Source organism: Cavia porcellus, unplaced genomic scaffold (assembly GCF_034190915.1).
Source record: "Cavia porcellus strain 051 isolate PalLab524CR breed Dunkin Hartley unplaced genomic scaffold, mCavPor4.1 scaffold_28, whole genome shotgun sequence".
Lineage (NCBI taxonomy): Eukaryota > Metazoa > Chordata > Mammalia > Rodentia > Caviidae > Cavia > Cavia porcellus.
In genome coordinates, this window is record NW_026947511.1 from 30,502,207 (window position 1) to 30,519,734 (window position 17,528).

At 37.6% G+C, this 17,528-nt stretch overlaps 1 protein-coding gene across 2 annotated transcripts in view; it reads right to left on the reverse strand.

Annotated features, from left to right (window-relative positions):
* Positions 1 to 17,528, reverse strand: part of Micu1 (mitochondrial calcium uptake 1) — a 224,095-nt gene that overhangs the window by 161,544 nt on the left and 45,023 nt on the right. For both annotated transcript variants that reach the window (XM_013156817.3, XM_063238651.1), the window contains exon 2: positions 8,488 to 8,649. In XM_013156817.3, coding sequence (XP_013012271.1) covers positions 8,488 to 8,648 — 161 coding nt within the window. In that variant the 5' untranslated portion in view covers position 8,649. The remainder of the gene's footprint in view (positions 1 to 8,487; positions 8,650 to 17,528) is intronic.

Genomic DNA, 17,528 nt, shown 5'->3' on the forward strand with positions numbered 1-17,528 from the left:
TCAAGTCACAAAATTAAAGCTTGTAGAGTGGACATTCCAACAATGATACTGCAAACAGTTCTGTTCAATGATCCAACAAAACTCTGTGATATCATTTTCTATCTTATACACTTAAATATACATGCAGTTATATAGTTTAGAGCACTTTCTTTTCCTCTCTTTTGTACAAAGACTATTACACATTTTGGGTTTCATTGCTCCCACGGTTCTTACTGCTTTTTTGGAAGAGAGCAAAACCAAATGAGACATAACAGAACAGAATCGGTCAAGTCAAAAGGGTGGACATAATAGATAATATAGAAACATAATGCAAGGTGATCAACAATGGTTACCATAATGCCTCCCGCTATCTCTAATAGAATTGCCTATATCATTAGTTATAATACAATTGAACAAAACAGTAAAGAACAAAACCGACAAAACCAAAACATTGGAGACATTGTAGGTCTCAAAAGTAGATAAAAGTCAACAAGAATGGGCGTTATAATGAATCTCATTATCTTCACAGCTGATGCCTAAACTTTAGAACCTGATACTATCCAGCAAAACAGAATAGGGGAACATCAGTCAAAAACAAGATGGTGAGAGTAATACAGGGCTTCAAATTGAGATATTAGAAATTCAAAGTAGGTTACTATATTATATCCTGCTATTCTTTCCCTTTAATTAAACGGATAAAAATAAAAAAGTAAATAATGGAGTGGAGATTGAGAAAAAAGAGGGCATAACAGCGAAACAGCGCAGATCAAAACATAACCATTTAAGCAGAATAGTGTTTCACCACCAGATAATTCCGACCCAAAAATAGTTACCATATTGACTCCCTCCCTGAAGTCCTTGAGTACAACTTCGTATACTGTAGCATTAAGTATATCAAAACAATGTAAAACCATTTAAGAGAATGACAGCATTACAGAATATTTAGAATCGACTAACAGAAAATGAACAATGGTTTCTGTATAATCTCCTTGACTTTAAAAGGTTTTTGCTTATACTATCGTACATAATAAAATCCAATGAGATACAACCTGTTTAGACCATTGGAGACAGAAGAACAAAAGCTAGATGAGACTTCAAAACAAGATGATACTAAATCAGTATTACCTATTAAGATGTCATTTTCTCCAAAATAGCTGTTCCTATCATCCAATCTTCTCTGTCTCATTTCTGTTGAGCTCTTTTTCTGTCAGTAGCTGTCAGTTTGTCTTCTTCATTTTGTTCTCTGCTCCATTCGTTGTGGCCTCCCTGCCACTATTTCTGGGTTCTTGGTATTTTTCTTTTTTTAGAATATCCTGCAATACTTTCTGTAGAGTTGAATTGGTGGTTGCAAATTCCCCCAGTTCCTCTTTATCCTGGAAGCATCTCGTTTTTCCATCAATTTCCAGGGACAGTTGTGCAGGATATCTCAATCTTGGCTGGAGATTATTATCTTTCAAAGCTTGAATTATTTCCCCCCACGCTCTTCGTGATTTGATGGTTTGTGCAGAGAAATCTGCTGTAATTCTGATGGGTGTTCCCTTGTAAGTGGTCTGTTTCTTGTCTCTTACAGCTTTTAATATTCTATTCTTGTATTGAATTTCTGGAATTTTGATTATTATATGCCTGGGTGTTTCTCTGTTAGGGTTGTAGGTAGCTGGGGTCCTGTATGCCTCACACATCTGAGTATCTTTACCTTTTGCTAAATTAGGAAAATTCTCCTGGATTATTTCTGTGAGTAGCTTTTGTAGTTCACTTGTTTGTGTCCCTACTTCTTCTTTTATGTTCTTAATCCTTAAGTTATGGCTCCTCTTATCATCTTCTTGTCTTTGTATTATTGCTGTTTGTTTCTTTGTTATTTTTAAGAAGTTTTTCATTTCATTCTCCCATATTACAAGTCTGCCCTCCAGTTCAGATAGTCTGTCCTTAGTTTCTTTCTAGCTGTTATGCCAGTCTTGGATAGACTTCTTAATTTCTTGATAGTCCCTTTGAACCTGCTTCACGTACTCTATGCTTTCTCTGTTTTCTCCATCAAACAATTTTCCCCTCTTTTTCTGTTCTTCCATTCCACCATCTGTTTTTTCCTGGGTGGTGCTTAGCATTTCTCTAACTATTCTGCATACTTCTAGCTTCAGGTCGTTGATAGCTTCATTCCTGAATTGGTCTATGAGGCTCTCTATATGGCACTTAATGTCTATTGGTGTGGTGTCCGCTATTGCCTGTTTCTCAGAATTGGGGGCCGAGGAGCCTTTCTTGTTGCTGCTTTTACCCATATTCTCTGTTCCTTATATATATGCAAGCTTAAATAGGAGGCCCAGCTTCCCTGCCTGTCAGCCACAGCCTGATCAAATTGCGCTGGCTAGGTGTTCCCGCCCACCGGCAGCGCACCAGGGAGTTGCGGACTAGGCAGCCTACCCGGGAGTCACCCCTCCGGGCCACCGTCAGTCTCTGGGATCTGGGTTGGGCCAGCCTACTGAGTCCGCCAGCAGCATCACGCAGGCCAGGCACTTTTCACCAATCCCGTCCGAGAGGGGAACGTGTGGCTGGAGTCGCCACCGCGCCCTGCTCTTACAGGACTGCCCGAGCCCAGAAAGTCCTCTGCTGGAGTCAAACTGTGGTAGAGTGTCAGTTTCTCTCACTCACCTCGCCATAAGTCAGTGTACGCCTTCCTGTCCGTCCTGTTTTCGACTCCGTTCGCAGACTGCCGTTCACAGAGCTTCCGCGCGTCTCTCTCCTTGCGGAGCCGAGGTAGAGGCAGCCAGCCGCTGAGCAGCGGGAAACCCAAATCGCAGCTTCCAATGGCGCGGGGTCCAGCCTCCACACCGAGTCTTTTCTGTTCCTATTTTAGCACCAGGACTGCATTCCAAGTTGGTTTCTCTCAGCCCAGTTCGTTCCTGAGTCAGTAGAGCATATCTCTACCGGCTTATGTCTCCTTAGTCCGCACCATTCCTGACTTCTGAGCCGAGCCTTTCAGAGAGCCTCTGGTAGTTGCTGTTGTCTGTCCGCCATGTTATCCCGGAAGTCGTTCTTGCCACTTTCTGAAGCAGTTCTGGAAGATGTCTTTCATGAAAGTCTTTAGTCATGCTGTCGTGACTGTTTCAATGTTCAAAATCAGTTCCAAATGTTTACCTTTCATGATCATTTCAACCTGTGGGGAGACCCAGAAGTGGCACAGTGCCAGCTCTGGTGAGTAAGGCAGATGAGGACACAACACAGTGCTGTAATGAGGCTGCCTTGCCGTTCGCTAGCACTTCACACCTCATAAAGACACTGAAGAAGACTTCCAGAACTGCTCCAGAAAGTGGCAAGAAGGAGGGGATGTGAAGTGAGGAGTACACTGAGGAGTAATAAATCTTTTACTGTAATAATTTTTAAAATTTAAGCATTCACTGTATATTTTGATCACATATTTCTGAGTATAATGAAATTAAACTGTAAACAAACAAAAACTACACTAAGATCTAGAAAATCTTCAAGTATTTGAAAATTTAGTAATAGGCTCCCAAATAACTAATGAAATAAAGACCATATGAGAAGTTAGAAATAATATGAAATAAAAATATTAAATTTCAGAAACATGGGGCTGGGGATTTAGCTCAGCGGCAATAAGCGCCTGCTTTGCAAGCAGGCAGTCATGAGTTCGATCCCTGGTACTGATAAAAAGAAAAAAAGACAAAAAAAAAATTTCAGAAACACAAATGAAGCACTGTCTACAGGGAAATTTACAGCATTAAATGTCTACGCTGGAAAAGAAAAATCTCCAATCGGTGATACAAAATTTTAATTTAAGGTATTAATAAAAGGACAAAGTTCACCATAAGCAAGATGGAAATAAAAATAAGACTATAAATACAAGATATAGAGAAAAATCAATGAATCCAAAAGCTGGTTTCTTTAAAAGATACAATAAAAGGGAAAAAGGCAGACAGATACAAATTACCAATATTACTAGCTTTGTAAAGTACGTAAAACCTTCATTTTGAAATCAAGTAATTCCTAAAATCTCAAATTAAGAGTTTGCTCAACTTCATATAATATAGCCAGGGTTTGATTCCAGATATGCAGCTAGAAAATCCTGAATCATCTCAACTATATTTAATTATCTTTTTTTGAGCTTGAGGACAAAAAAAAAAAAAGAAAAATGTGGAAAATAGTTTCATTGACCATACTCTAATATGGTTTCCAAGAATAATATTTATGCTACTTCATATTAGAGACTTAAAACAGCATATCTGGACTTCGACATATTACCTAGTTGTCTAATTATGAAAATATTCATTTGTTGTTCACAAATACTCTAAATCATTGGAATTCACTTCTATATTTAAAAACTGTCTACAACAAATTACTACTTACATTTTGTCAAGGAAGAAATTAAAGATGTTACTTCTATATTAGACACTTAGATCAAATATGTTGATCTTATTAAATTATATAAATTCTTTTTAAAAAGAACTTTAAATGTTAAGTCGTAGGAAAATAATTCATTCTTTGTCACTTAATAATTCAAGCAAGGAGGATAAGGAAAAGATTTAAAAATTAAATAAACCTCCTATCTGCATCCTCTAACAAGATAACTATTATTTTGGCGAGTATGAAATTTTCTACATGTTTATTTCTTATTTTAAAACGAGAATAATTTATTTATCTTATTATAATTTCTAGTTGGCACAACAGAGACCTAAGACTAATAATCTTACAACACTAAAATCCTGGCACTTAGAACATTTATGGTTTTGAAACATTTAAAAAGTTAGAATTTGTGACAGAGGCATATGGATTAGAAGAGCTCTAATACTGAGGACATGTCAACATGCAAGCTTTTTTCTTTCGGATGCTTTACAATCAAAAATGACAAGTATTATGCCAAAAAAATATGAATTTGTTTCCATTACATAACATTCTAAACTACCTTCAAAAAATAGCAAAACACAAATTAAGAAAAATAAAACCATCTAGCCTGTTCATTGTATTTAACCTGAATCTTAAACTGACTCTGAAGAAAATTACGAACTTCTCAATGCTCAAAGCATTTTAAAAAACTTTCTCACTTTTTTCAAGCAGTTTGTCATCCTAAAGTAGGCCAAAAGGCAATTTTAAATGCACTTGCAAGGGGGTCTGTAATTCCATAGTAAGAAAGAATCCCTGAAGAGATTCCAAAATGTTTGCTATTTATTATGGTTAAAGGACAAAAACTGCATTTCCTACTTGTCATTTCCTTCTTCTTTGCTTCCCTCCTTCCTATGCTTTTATCCGTCACTTTAGACGTCTCTGTCTCTTTCTGTCAATTTTTTAAACCAGCCACTCCTTTTAAGGGTCCTGTATTCACAGCATCATCATCTCGAATTGATATTAGTATCTTTCAGGAGCTTCTCTTCACTCCACTTGCTTCCACTGTTGTTACTACATCAATTTCTCTTCAAATCTACTGAACAGCCTCTTACTTCAAAATAGAGATTAAAATCTCCACACCTTAGCAGTACAGTGGGCCCTTTATATCAGGCCCGCAGTTGTTAGGAAAGCCAGTCTTTCCTGTCAACTCTCTCTCTTACCATAACACACCAAATGTACCCAGTAATAATAAATATCACAGTTTAGTATGCACTTTCCATAGAAGACTTATTATATTAACTTATGCACTAAGTACTGTTCTAAAGCATTTAACAAATAACTCAATTAATAGTTATAACATTGCTATGAGACAGGTGCTGTATTATTATCCTGATTTTACAGATGAGCAACCCTAAGAACACTAGGATTCCCACCCACTCACAGCTAGTAGGAATGGAAAACTGCCAGTTCCTCAAAGTATCAAACATAAAATCACCATATAATTCAGCAATTTCATTCCTAGGTATACAGCCATAAAAAATAAAAACATATTCCACCCAAAAACTTGAAACTTGTATTCGAAAGGTCATATCATTTTGATATAAGTTTTTTATAATTGCCAAAAGGAGAAGCAACATCTATCAGCAGACAAATGGGTAAATCAAATGTGGTACACAGATATTATGGAACATTCTTTGCCCATATAAAGAACTAAAGTACTGATTCAGCTACAACGTGGATGAGTCGTAAAAATATACTAAGTGAATGAAGCCAGTCAAAAAGATCATAAATTAAATGATTATTTTTATAAGAAATGTCCAGAAAAAGCAAATCTATAAACAAGAAGTAGACTAGTTGTTGCCTATAGGTGATTGTTATAGATTAAAAACTTGTGGTCAACTTAACATCAGCTGAATTAAATCAGCATGGTGCTGAGCATAGATGTTCCACCCTGAGGAAGTTGCCAGCATAAATAGAGACGTGGAGAAGTTGTTGTTAAGCACTGTGGGTTTCTCTAAGTGTTTCTGTTTTTTGGTTCTCCTGGAGGAGCTCATCATGAGTAACCTCTCCAGTGTGAGTTCAACCACTGTCATCGGAGGAGCTCAGGACCTTGTTGGTGAGAGTGACTGTGGTTCACTTTGGGGAGCTCTGGTCCTTACAGCAAGCATCATTTCCTGGCTTTGGAGGGAAAGACGTGTGCCATTTAATGTCAAGGACAAATTTGTCAGGCTGGCTTCCTGGCTTTCAACTGTTCTTATTGTCAGAGGAGCTCGGAGCCTCCATGTCGCTGAGGAGGGCTGTGGTGTTTTTTAGGACAGCCCTGGTCTTTATTATGAGCGTAATTTCTCGGCTCCAGTGTAGAACCCTCAAACTACCAGCACAGCTCCTTCACCTGCTGGCACAGCCTTTCCAGCTTCCACTGCTGACCTTTGGGCCTTCCCAGCATGGATCCATACAACAGATTAGCATGAGTCCTTCTTGTGGGCTCTAGATTTCCAGTTGAACTCATGGGAGGCATTGTCATGAGCTCTGGATCTTCATCTGGACTCACACAGGACATTGCTGTGGGACTCAGGCCCTTGGCTGAATATTCTACGTCTTTAGTGTTATGGATAGATTTCCTGCACTTTCTTGTGTTAAATTTGGGTGACCATCATAAAATAACATTATAAATTCTGTGTCCTGATTAGCAATTTTTTTCTCCTCCCAACCCCTGACTACAACAGTGATGAATGAGGAAATGGGAGCTACTGGGTCATGAGTCTTCTTTAGGAAGTGATGAAAATGTTCTGGAATTAGACAATGATGGTTGCAAAATCTTAAAATATGAAAACTACTGAAATTATGCACTAAAGTACTAGATGATATGGTATGTGAATTATCTCAGTGCTATTACAAAAAGAATAACATATATAACAGCTATGTACTGAAACCATAAAACATGATTGAAATTTCAAGAGATCTAAATACATGTAGATGAATAGTCTTTCATGAATCAAAAGACTCAATGTTAAGATGTTGCTTCTCCCTAGTTAGATCCATAGATTCGATGCAGTTCTATTCAAAGTCCTAGCAGGCTCCCCCAGAAACTGATAGGCTGATTCCAAAATATATAGGAATCTATAAAATTAAAATGGCAAAAAGGGGCCAGGGATTTACTCAGCAGTGCAGCACCTGCCTCAGTTTGAGTCCCAGTACCCTGCTCTCCCCCGAAAAAAAAGATAAACAACCATCAAAACTTGACAAAGTCAGTAAAATTGCAGTATTTAAGTGTTTGGCGTTAAGAGTAGCAATTAAGATACATCATACTGACCTAAAGAAAGATACCGATTAATGGAACAGAATAGAAAGATACAGATTAATGGAAAGATACAGACTAGTGGAACAGAACACACAGCTCAAGAAAAGGCCATGAATAAATTGATAATTCATTTTCAGTAGGAAAGCCAAATACAATATAATAATGGCAACTTTAATAAGGCAAGGTGAACCAAGTGAAAAATAAAAGCCAGAGAGTGGGAAAAGTCAGAAAAATAGAACCTGCACATAATATTTTAAGAAAGAACACTATGGATCATTCCTTTGTCTTTTCCCTACAGGAAAGTTTCAGTAACTTACAAGGAAATTATCAGGTGACACCAGGGTACTACGGTTCATTAGTTAATTTTATATGCTCACCAGATTTTGAAATCTCAGAAAACATTCATTTTCTAAGGTGACTACTACTGACACCTCTGTACCATTATGAAAAATGTTTAGCAGGAGGGACAGATAGACCGTTTCCTATCCACTGTCTTGGCATTAAACATTTCTTAGATCAATACTATCAATCCCAAATCATTTGGGCAAGAAATTTTTAACACAAAGTGAAGCCAGAAATCAACTCCTTCCTGATAATACCAGGCAAGTAGCCCAGGACTGTAATGCCAGCACCCTGAAAGGCTAAGGTAGAAGGATTTCCTGTCCAGCCCTGCTTGAACTTAGTGAGATCCTATCTCAAAATTTAAAAAATTTTGGGCAGGTAGTTCAGTATAAAAGCAAAAAAGAAAAGGAGGAGGAGGAGAAACAGGAGCAAGAAGAGGTGATGAAACGATAATGACAACGACTACGACTACGACTACAACGAAGACGAAGAAGAAGAAGACACATATGGGAACAAGATGACCAGAGAACACTCACCTCTTCCACAAGAGACCGGTACTTGCTGTTACTGCAGATGCTCCCAAGAAAGCCACCACCATCAGTCTTCGCCTGGTCTGGGCAGGCTGTGATGCTCCATGGTACCATCGAGAAGCCACAGCCAGCTCGGCCAATGCAGAAAGTGAGTTAAGACGAAACATCCTGTGGACAAAAAGGAGAAATACATCACTCCCAGCTAGCAGCTGTGGTGGCAGCGATGATGCTCTCAACATCACCAACAAACACTAAGTACTACTCTATGGCAGCGCTATTCTAAACACATTGCATGCATTATCCTGTTTAATCCTCAGGACACTATAGCAATGTACTGCTATGTATCAAAGAAAAGTTACAAGACACAACCACATGGTAACCTCAACAAGCAAGTTTAATATGAAATATTACTAATTACTAACAGGAGATTAACTACTCAGACACAGGGACAGCAGGCAGAAACAGCAGCCCCTATTCCTAGGGCTGACATGGAGCACCAAAAAAGAACCACGCCTGTAAAATGATCCCTAGGTGCAGGCCTAGATCTTGTGATAAGGACACAACCATGGCAGTTTGAGAAATCTACACCAGAAGAATTCACTGAAAACCCACTCTCTGTGTCACTGGATCAAGTTATCTGTTGGGAGCGTTCATGCCAATAAAATTTGTTGGGAAGGCAGGCTTTGGGGTATCAAGAAAAGCCACCATGGGAGATGCCACAGTAGTTAATTCCTTGGGAAAGTGGAGTGACAAGGCTACTGCTAAAATTCTCTAGGGGTTGAGTGTCACCAAGTGTCCCACTAATCCCTGCCTGCCAAAGGGACAAAAGCAGTAAAAAGCACACAAGACAAAGTCCTTCCTCCTCCATTGTCCCTCAATACCTACACTGACAAAGTGGAACCATACCTAGAAAGGGGGAAATTTCCAGAATCACAAACACAACAGTGAAAGCTTTAGAGGTAAAAAATAATGGGTTTATAAGTGACATCATCATTTTATAGAGGTAAATCATGACTTACTCAGAACCATGCAGCTTTGGAAATGGTAGATCCAGAATTTAAACCTGGAATGGACTGAATCCAGAGTCTAGGTTTTTATGTAGAAGACTTGGCTAGTTACTATTTTAACTAGAAGATTTTGCTAAATCTTATCTTATAAAGCTGATGTTGCTTTTGCTAATGTAGTCGTAATTTAAGGTTTTTTGTTTGATTTTTATAGTACTAAAGATTGAACCCAAAGTCCTACACTATGACCTTTTCTGATTTTTATGGAAAAAAAGATCATAATCAAATATAAAAGATTAACAATAGTTATTAGACTGCGTAGTGTTGCCTGCAAAGTAGCTATTCTCTACAAGATATAAACCAAAAGTCCCACAAAAAGGAAACATAACTCAAACTTTCTGTTCTTTCTTTCTTTTTTCTTTTTCTTTTTCTTTGTCTTTTTGAGACAGGGTTTCACTATGCAGTTCAGGCTAGTCTTGAGCTCATTTGGTAGCCCAGGCTGGTCTCAAACTGTAAATGATCCTCCTGCCTCAGCTTCCCAAATGCTGGGATTACAGGCGTGAGCCACCACGCCCAGCTCAAATTTTCTTTTCAATAAGCTAAAGTAAACTAGTAGTATAAACTAAACAAATTATCACATTTATTACAGTTTATTCACATCTATTTGAAAACAGAATATGTAATTTGGGGGATCTGAACTTCTCTCTACTTCCTATTTCTCTCTTCTAGTTAGCACTCCTTAGCACTATTTAGCTCTAGAAGGACTGCCATCCTTCTGTAGAACAGGATTGTGCCTCTCATATAAGACAACCATGCGATATTTGAGCTTGCGTGTCTGACTTCACTTAAAATTATGTTCTCAAATTGCGTCCATTTTCCTCAAGTTTGAGAGAATGTCTCAAGTATTTCTTTCTTTATGACATGTATTCCACTGTGTACAATTACTGGTTTTCTTTACACCTTCATATGTTGATAGACAAATAAACAATTTGCAAGATTATAAATTGTGCTACTATAAACATGGGTATGAATATATATCACATATGATGATTTCCCAAGAAGAACTCTTTTGGGAAGATATCTAGAAGGCAGATAGTTGGGTCAACCTGCTCTCCTCTTAAAATTATTTGTTGAGATAGGCTCTCTGTAAGTTGCTCAGTTGCCTTGGGTGGGCTTGCACTGGGCAATCCTCCTGCCTCAGCCTTCCATAATGCTAGTATTTTAGGCACATGTGTCACCACGCCCAGTAGTAGTAAGATTTAATTAAATTTTTCTTACTTCCCAAGCCCTTGGAAACCATTTTGGCCATGTGATTCTTACATACTATACTTAAAACCTCACAAAGAAAAAATTCATTTAACATTTTGTTTTATATCAGAAAAATCTGAGACTTTTTTTTTAACTGAGGATGGCAACAAAACTTAAGTAAATCTCTGCCCTTCTCAAAGCCAAAGCCTTTAAAGACCAAGAAAAGTCATGCTCACAGGCCTACCCAACTACAAAGAGAAGATCTACACATCATCTACTTTCTGGTAGCTCCAAAGATATCCCAAATGCCCTTAGAAGATCACCCCCAAAAGAAACTATACTATCATCCAATTTCCCTTGAACACTGAGTCTGCCATGTGGAAGACACATAACAACACACTTGTTCATCATAAATGTCAAGGCCAATAAGCTTCTAATCAAACAACTTGTCAGGAAGCTTTGACATTGACGTGGCTAAGGTCAGTACCCTGATTAGGCTTGATGGTGTATGTTCAAGTGGCTCCTAATTATGAAGCTTTGACTGTTGCCATATCATCTATGCTGAATCTGGTTTTGTTTTTTGTTCTTTTTTTGTAGCTCCGGCTGGTCTTGAACTCACTAGGTAGCCCAGACAACCCAGAACCTGGATCCTCCTCCCTCACTTCCTGAGTCCTGGGATTACAGGTGTGCACCACATCTGGCTACCAAACTGGCTGATTCTAAACACACATATTTTTTTCACCTTAAAAAATCTGTATTGGTTCATTTTACTGTTCAATAAACATTCACTCTTCCATCCCTCATCCTACAGGCAAAGACTATTGCTGGGGAACAGGCCATGTGATAGGTGGGGAAGGGCCCACCTAATGAATTAAGCTCCCCCCACCTTCTGTCCCAAGGTCACTGTCATCTTGCCTCAGGAACAGGGACACACACACACACTCACTCACACAGAAGGCTGCATGCCCTCTGCCTACAGGCAGAATGCTGGTAACTCAGCATTCCTGAGGCAAGATAGCATCTGCTGAAACAGCTGTCAAAATGCAGGCATCTGGGTATAGAGAAAATCTAGTTCCTGGTTACATATTCCTTATGTACCCCTCAGCCTATGCTTCCTGCGTGTTCATAAAGGTGGATGAGCTGAGAGATTGTTGTGCTTGTCCACTACCAGCAAGTTCCTCCCAGTCCCCTCATACCTTAAATTTTGTCTTTTGTCTTTCTTCACTCCCTGCTGCTCACCCCTCAGGTATCCCAGGTATGATCACACACCACAACCACACCACCACCCCTACAGACTACTTGCTCACTTTTAATTTTTAGTTTTGCCATCTGATTTGCTTTGACCAATGGAACACTGCATGTTAAGTGATAAAGATACTCATATTCTTGTGCTCCTAAGAGATGATCAGATGGCAAAAAGAACTTGATCCTTCAACTTGGATTCTAAGAGACCTCAGCCTGCAACAAACCACTGTCAAGCTCAGCAGGGCCAGTGAGTAAAGATGGCCTGAAAAATCAGTGAGGAAAAACATTTGGTATCATAAACCACAGAGATATGGGGGTTGTTTGCTGCCACAGCAAAAGCTGACTAATTCATCTAAGAGAATTACTGGAAAACTGCCTCTCAAAAAAATGTAGTGCCTCCTCCATTACATCTATGATGGCATGGCTGGCTGGAAGACAGTGACTTCTCACCTGATGGCGGGGCTGGCTAGAAGAATGTAAGACTGATGTGAACCCCAAGGGCGCACAGACACACATACCCACACACCCCTTGGGAGGGCGAAGTAATCAGTGAGGCCAGCAACATACAAGTGTCTGAAGCAGCAGCCAGGAGACAGCAGTTGGACTCTGGAGAGTGCCACAGACAGAACACCAGTGTCAGCCCCACATCCAGAGGCCAAGATCGGGTCCATACCCAGCACGCCTCTGGGATGTAACATGGATATTATCACAGAACTGTAAACACTAGAGATATTTTACAACTTTTATTCTCCCTTGTTTGTCTACATGGTGATCCTTATCTTGCCTGGTTGGATATTATTCAACCAAATGTTTTGTTGTATTTCAAGTTATTTCTTTTGTTTCCTCTCTCTCAGGTCTCCTTTTTCTTTCTTTTTTCTCCATTTTTTTCTTTCTTTTTCATCCTCCTTCTCTTCCTTGTTTTCATGATTTCTTACCTTTCTTTTTTGTTTTCTTCTATTGATCTTCTTTCTCTTTTTCCTCACGTACTTCTTGAATTTAAAATTTCAAGTGAGTTATCATTGTACCTACCCTTTCTAATTATTCCCTTCATCCTTTGACCTCCAATTTTGACTCTACTATATCTGACCTCGCATCATTTTAGCCTATCCCCTACGCACTGAACCCCTGACAACCCTCTACAGAAGGGTAAAATCACTCCACTAAGGGGAAAGCCACTGGTTACCATAGTTAGTCAACAGTTAAGCTATACTTAAAACTATCACTATTACCAACTGTACTATTTTAGCCAGGATGTCATATATATTACAAACTGTTTTTCTCCCATGTATAACACTGATTGTATGGGTTCAAAGTCAGCTCTACAGCCCAGTACTACAGGATTGTGAGTTAAGCCAAATAGCAATTTTGCATCTTTTACAAATTAGGGGAGGGAGGATATAGCTCAGTGGCACAAGTGCCTATCTGGCCAGTGCAAGATCTTGAGTTCAATTCCCAATACCAATAAATAAATACATAAACAATTAGAAAGGTAGGTTCTTGGGACAGCTATAAGGAACTAACTATATCTAGAAGACATCCCTGAAAAACAGACATCTCCTTCTCTCCTTGAGGGAAGCCACAATACTAGTAATAAAGCTAAATACCATTAGAAATTGGCATGCATCAACATAGAAAACAAAATAAAAGAAAAAGAGAAAATGACAAGATGCAGAAACAAAATGTGGCCCCATCCATCTCATTTCATCAATGAGATCAATGAAACTGGAAGTTAAACACTGGAACTTTTTGAAATGATAACAGAAGTGAAAAAACAAGTGGAAAAGCCAATAGGAAAAATAATCTCTCATGTACAAAAAGAAATGATGCCTAAAATCAAAGATATTAGGGAAGATGAAATAAAAGCTTAGAAAATAATGAAAACAAACAAAAAAATGCCCAACATAGGAAAGAAATTAAATCAATGAAACAGATCCAAACAGAAATCTAAGAGATTAAAACCTCCTTTGAAAGTATCTGTGACAGATGAACAGAGAGGATAGAATTTCAGATCTTGAAGACAGAACTGCAACTAAAAAAGATCATAAAAAGAAAGATATCTTAAAAATAGCAAGAGATCATGAGAAATTAATTCAACAGTTACAAGATGAAGCAAAGAAGAATAACATGAGATTGACTGGGGACAATGAGGATTTGGAGACAGCACAAATGCCACTAAAAAACTCTTCTCAGAAATACTGACAGAAAACTTCCCTAGCATGGATAAAGAATTTGACATATAAATAAATGAAGTATATAGAACTCCAAATAGCCAAAGCCAAAATAAAACTATACCAACACATATAATAATCAAGATTCCAGAAATACAGCCCAAGAACAGAATATTAAAAGCTGTTAGGGAAAAGAAACAGATCACCTAAAAAGGAAAGCCCAACAGAATCATGGCAGACTTCTTAACACATATCTTCAAGTCAAGAGCTCAGAGTGAAGTATTTCAAATCCCAAAAGAAAACAACTTCCAACCCAGATTGATGTATCCTGAAAAATTATCTTTCAAAGTTAGTGGAGAAACAAGATATGTGACAAAGAAAACTGAAGAAATGTATGGCCACCAAACAAACCCTACAAAGAGTACTGAAAAATATTCTAGGCAAAGATAAAAATGGCCACAATTCCAAGAACAACAGAAAGAAACCACCAGGCAAGACAAACAATTAAACAGAGGAGAAAAGCAGGGAACCAACAGCAGGAAAATATTAAGACAAAGACCAGCTAATACATATTAGTTATACATCAATGTAAATGGCCTCAATTCACCAATCAAAAGAAACAGACTGACAGAATGTATCAAGAAACAAGATCTAACAATATGCTGTATAAAAGATACACATTTAACCCAAAAAGAAATTCACAAACTAAAAGTCAAAGGATGGAAAACAATCTTCCATGCAACAGGAACACAAGAAAAGCAGGGGTAGCTATTCTGTTCGCAGACAATGTGAACATCAAATGATCAAAAGAGATACAGTCACTGCATACCTTTTGGGGGGAAATTCAACAGGAAGAAATAATCAAATATGTATGCATCTAATATAGGAGTACCCAACTATATAAGACAATTATTAATAGACATGAAATATCAAATAAGCAATAATACAATTGTAACAGGAGACCTGAATACACCACTGTCATAAAGAAACAGATCAATTAGACCAAAAATGAGGGAAGAAATATCAGAACTGAGCTAAATCTGTGAACAAATGGATTTAGTAGACATTTTTAAAGTATTCCACCTAACATAAGAATACATGTTCTTCTCAGCTGTACATAGGTCATTCTTATAAAATAGACCATCTACTGAATAACAGAACATGCTTAAGTAAATGCAAAGGAACTGAAATTATTCCATGCATGTTATCTGACCATAGTACAATGAAATTGGAAATTAATGGCAGAAAAACTGCAAAAACTCCACAAATAGATGTAAATTAAATAACGCCCTCCTAAACAACCAATGGACCACAGATGAAACAAAAGAAGAAAATAAACAATATCTACAACTAAACGAGAATAATGATACAACATACTGTAACTTATGGGATGCTATAAAAGCTGTCCTAAGAGAAAAGTTTATAGTGGTGAATTCTCATATCAGGAAAACAGAACAAATAAAAAAACCTAACATTATACCACAAACTTCTAGAAAAAAAAAGAGTAAGACAAACCCAAAACCCATACAAAGGAGGAAATCACAAAAATCAGAGAAGAAATTAATGTGGTGGAGACAAAGAAAACAATACAAAGAATCAATGAATTGAAGAGTTGGTTCTTTGAAAGAATAATAGAATTGATAAATGCTTAGTCAACCTTATAAAAAAAAAAGACTCAAATCCATGTACTGCGAAATTAAAAGCATGAAATCCCTACAGATCCTGTGAAAATTCAGATCATCAGTACCTACTTCAAAAAACTTTAATAAGATGGAAAACACAGAAGAAATGGGCAGATTCCTAGTTATGTATAAACCGCCAAAGCTGAACCAAGAAGATATAAAAATTCTAAGTAATCCAATATCATTAAATGAGATTAAAAATGTAATTTAAAATTTACCAACGAAGAAAAGCCCAGGTCCTGATGGATTCACTGTTGAATTTTACAAAATATTTAGAGAAGATTTAACTCTAATACTCCTCAAACTCTTTAATGAAATTGAAAGGGAAGCAATCCTCCCTAACACATTCCTGGAAGCAAATATTATCCTTTTGATACCAAAACCAGAGAAAAACCCAACCAAAAAAGAGAACTACAGGCCAATCTCCCTAATGAACATAGATGCAAAAATTCTCAATAATATACTAGCTAACAGAATGCAGCAAATCTTCAAGAAAATTATATACCACGACCAAAAGGGATTCACCCCAGGCATGCAGGAATGGTTCAGCATATGTAAATCAATAAATGTAATACATCATATCAACAGAGCCAAAGACAAAAATCCCAATAGTTGCATATTATCCCAATAGTTGCATAAAAAGTTTTTGACAAAAAGGTACAACACTCGTTTATGATAAAAACCCTACAGAAAAAATCAGAATAGAAGATCTTTACCTCAATCTGATAAAAGCCCCCTATGACAAATCAACAGCCCACATCATGGACAAAAATTGGACAAAATTAACAAATGGACAAAACTGAAAGCTTTCACTCTAAAATCAGGAAAAAGACAAGGTAGTCCACTATCATCAGTCCTATTCAATGCAGTTATGGAAACATTAGCCAAAGCAATTAAACAAAAGAAAAAAAATAGAAGGAATAGGACAGGAAAGAACAAAAACTGGACAAAATGGGCAAATGGACAAAACTGAAAACTTTCACTCTAAAATCAGGAACAAGACAAAGATGCCTACTATCATCAGTCCTATTCGATATAGTTCTGGAAACGTTAGCCAGAGCAAATAGACAAAAGAGAGAAATAGAAGGAATAAGGATAGAAAAGAAAGAAGTTAAACTATCATTATTCACAGAGGATGACACCCCACCTAGAAGACCCCAAAAAATCCACCAAAAGACTCCTAGAGTTAATAATCCAATTCAGTAGCATAGCTGGATACAAAGTCAATACTAAAAAACCAATAGCATTACTGTACACCAACAAGAAGCTCAGTAAGAGAGAAACTAGGGAAACCACACTCTTCACAAAAAAATGCAACAGTTGGAAATCAATTTAACAAAGGAAATAAAGGGTTTATATACTGAAAATTACAGGACTTTAAAAAGGGACATTGAAGAGTATATCAGAAAATGAAAACATATCCCTTGCTCATAGACAGGAAGAATCAACATTGTGAAAATGGCCACACTCCCAAAACTGTTATACAGATTTAATGCAATCCCAATCAAAATATCATTAACATTCCTCACAGAAGTGGAGAAAACGTTCCTAAAATTCATTTGGAAAAAAAAGACCTAGAATAGCAAAGGTAATCCTGGGCAGCAAAGCCAAGGCAGGAGACATCACAATCTCTGACCTGAAATTATACTAAGAAGCTACTGTGCTAAAATCAGCACGATACTGGCGCGCCACCCCCCCAA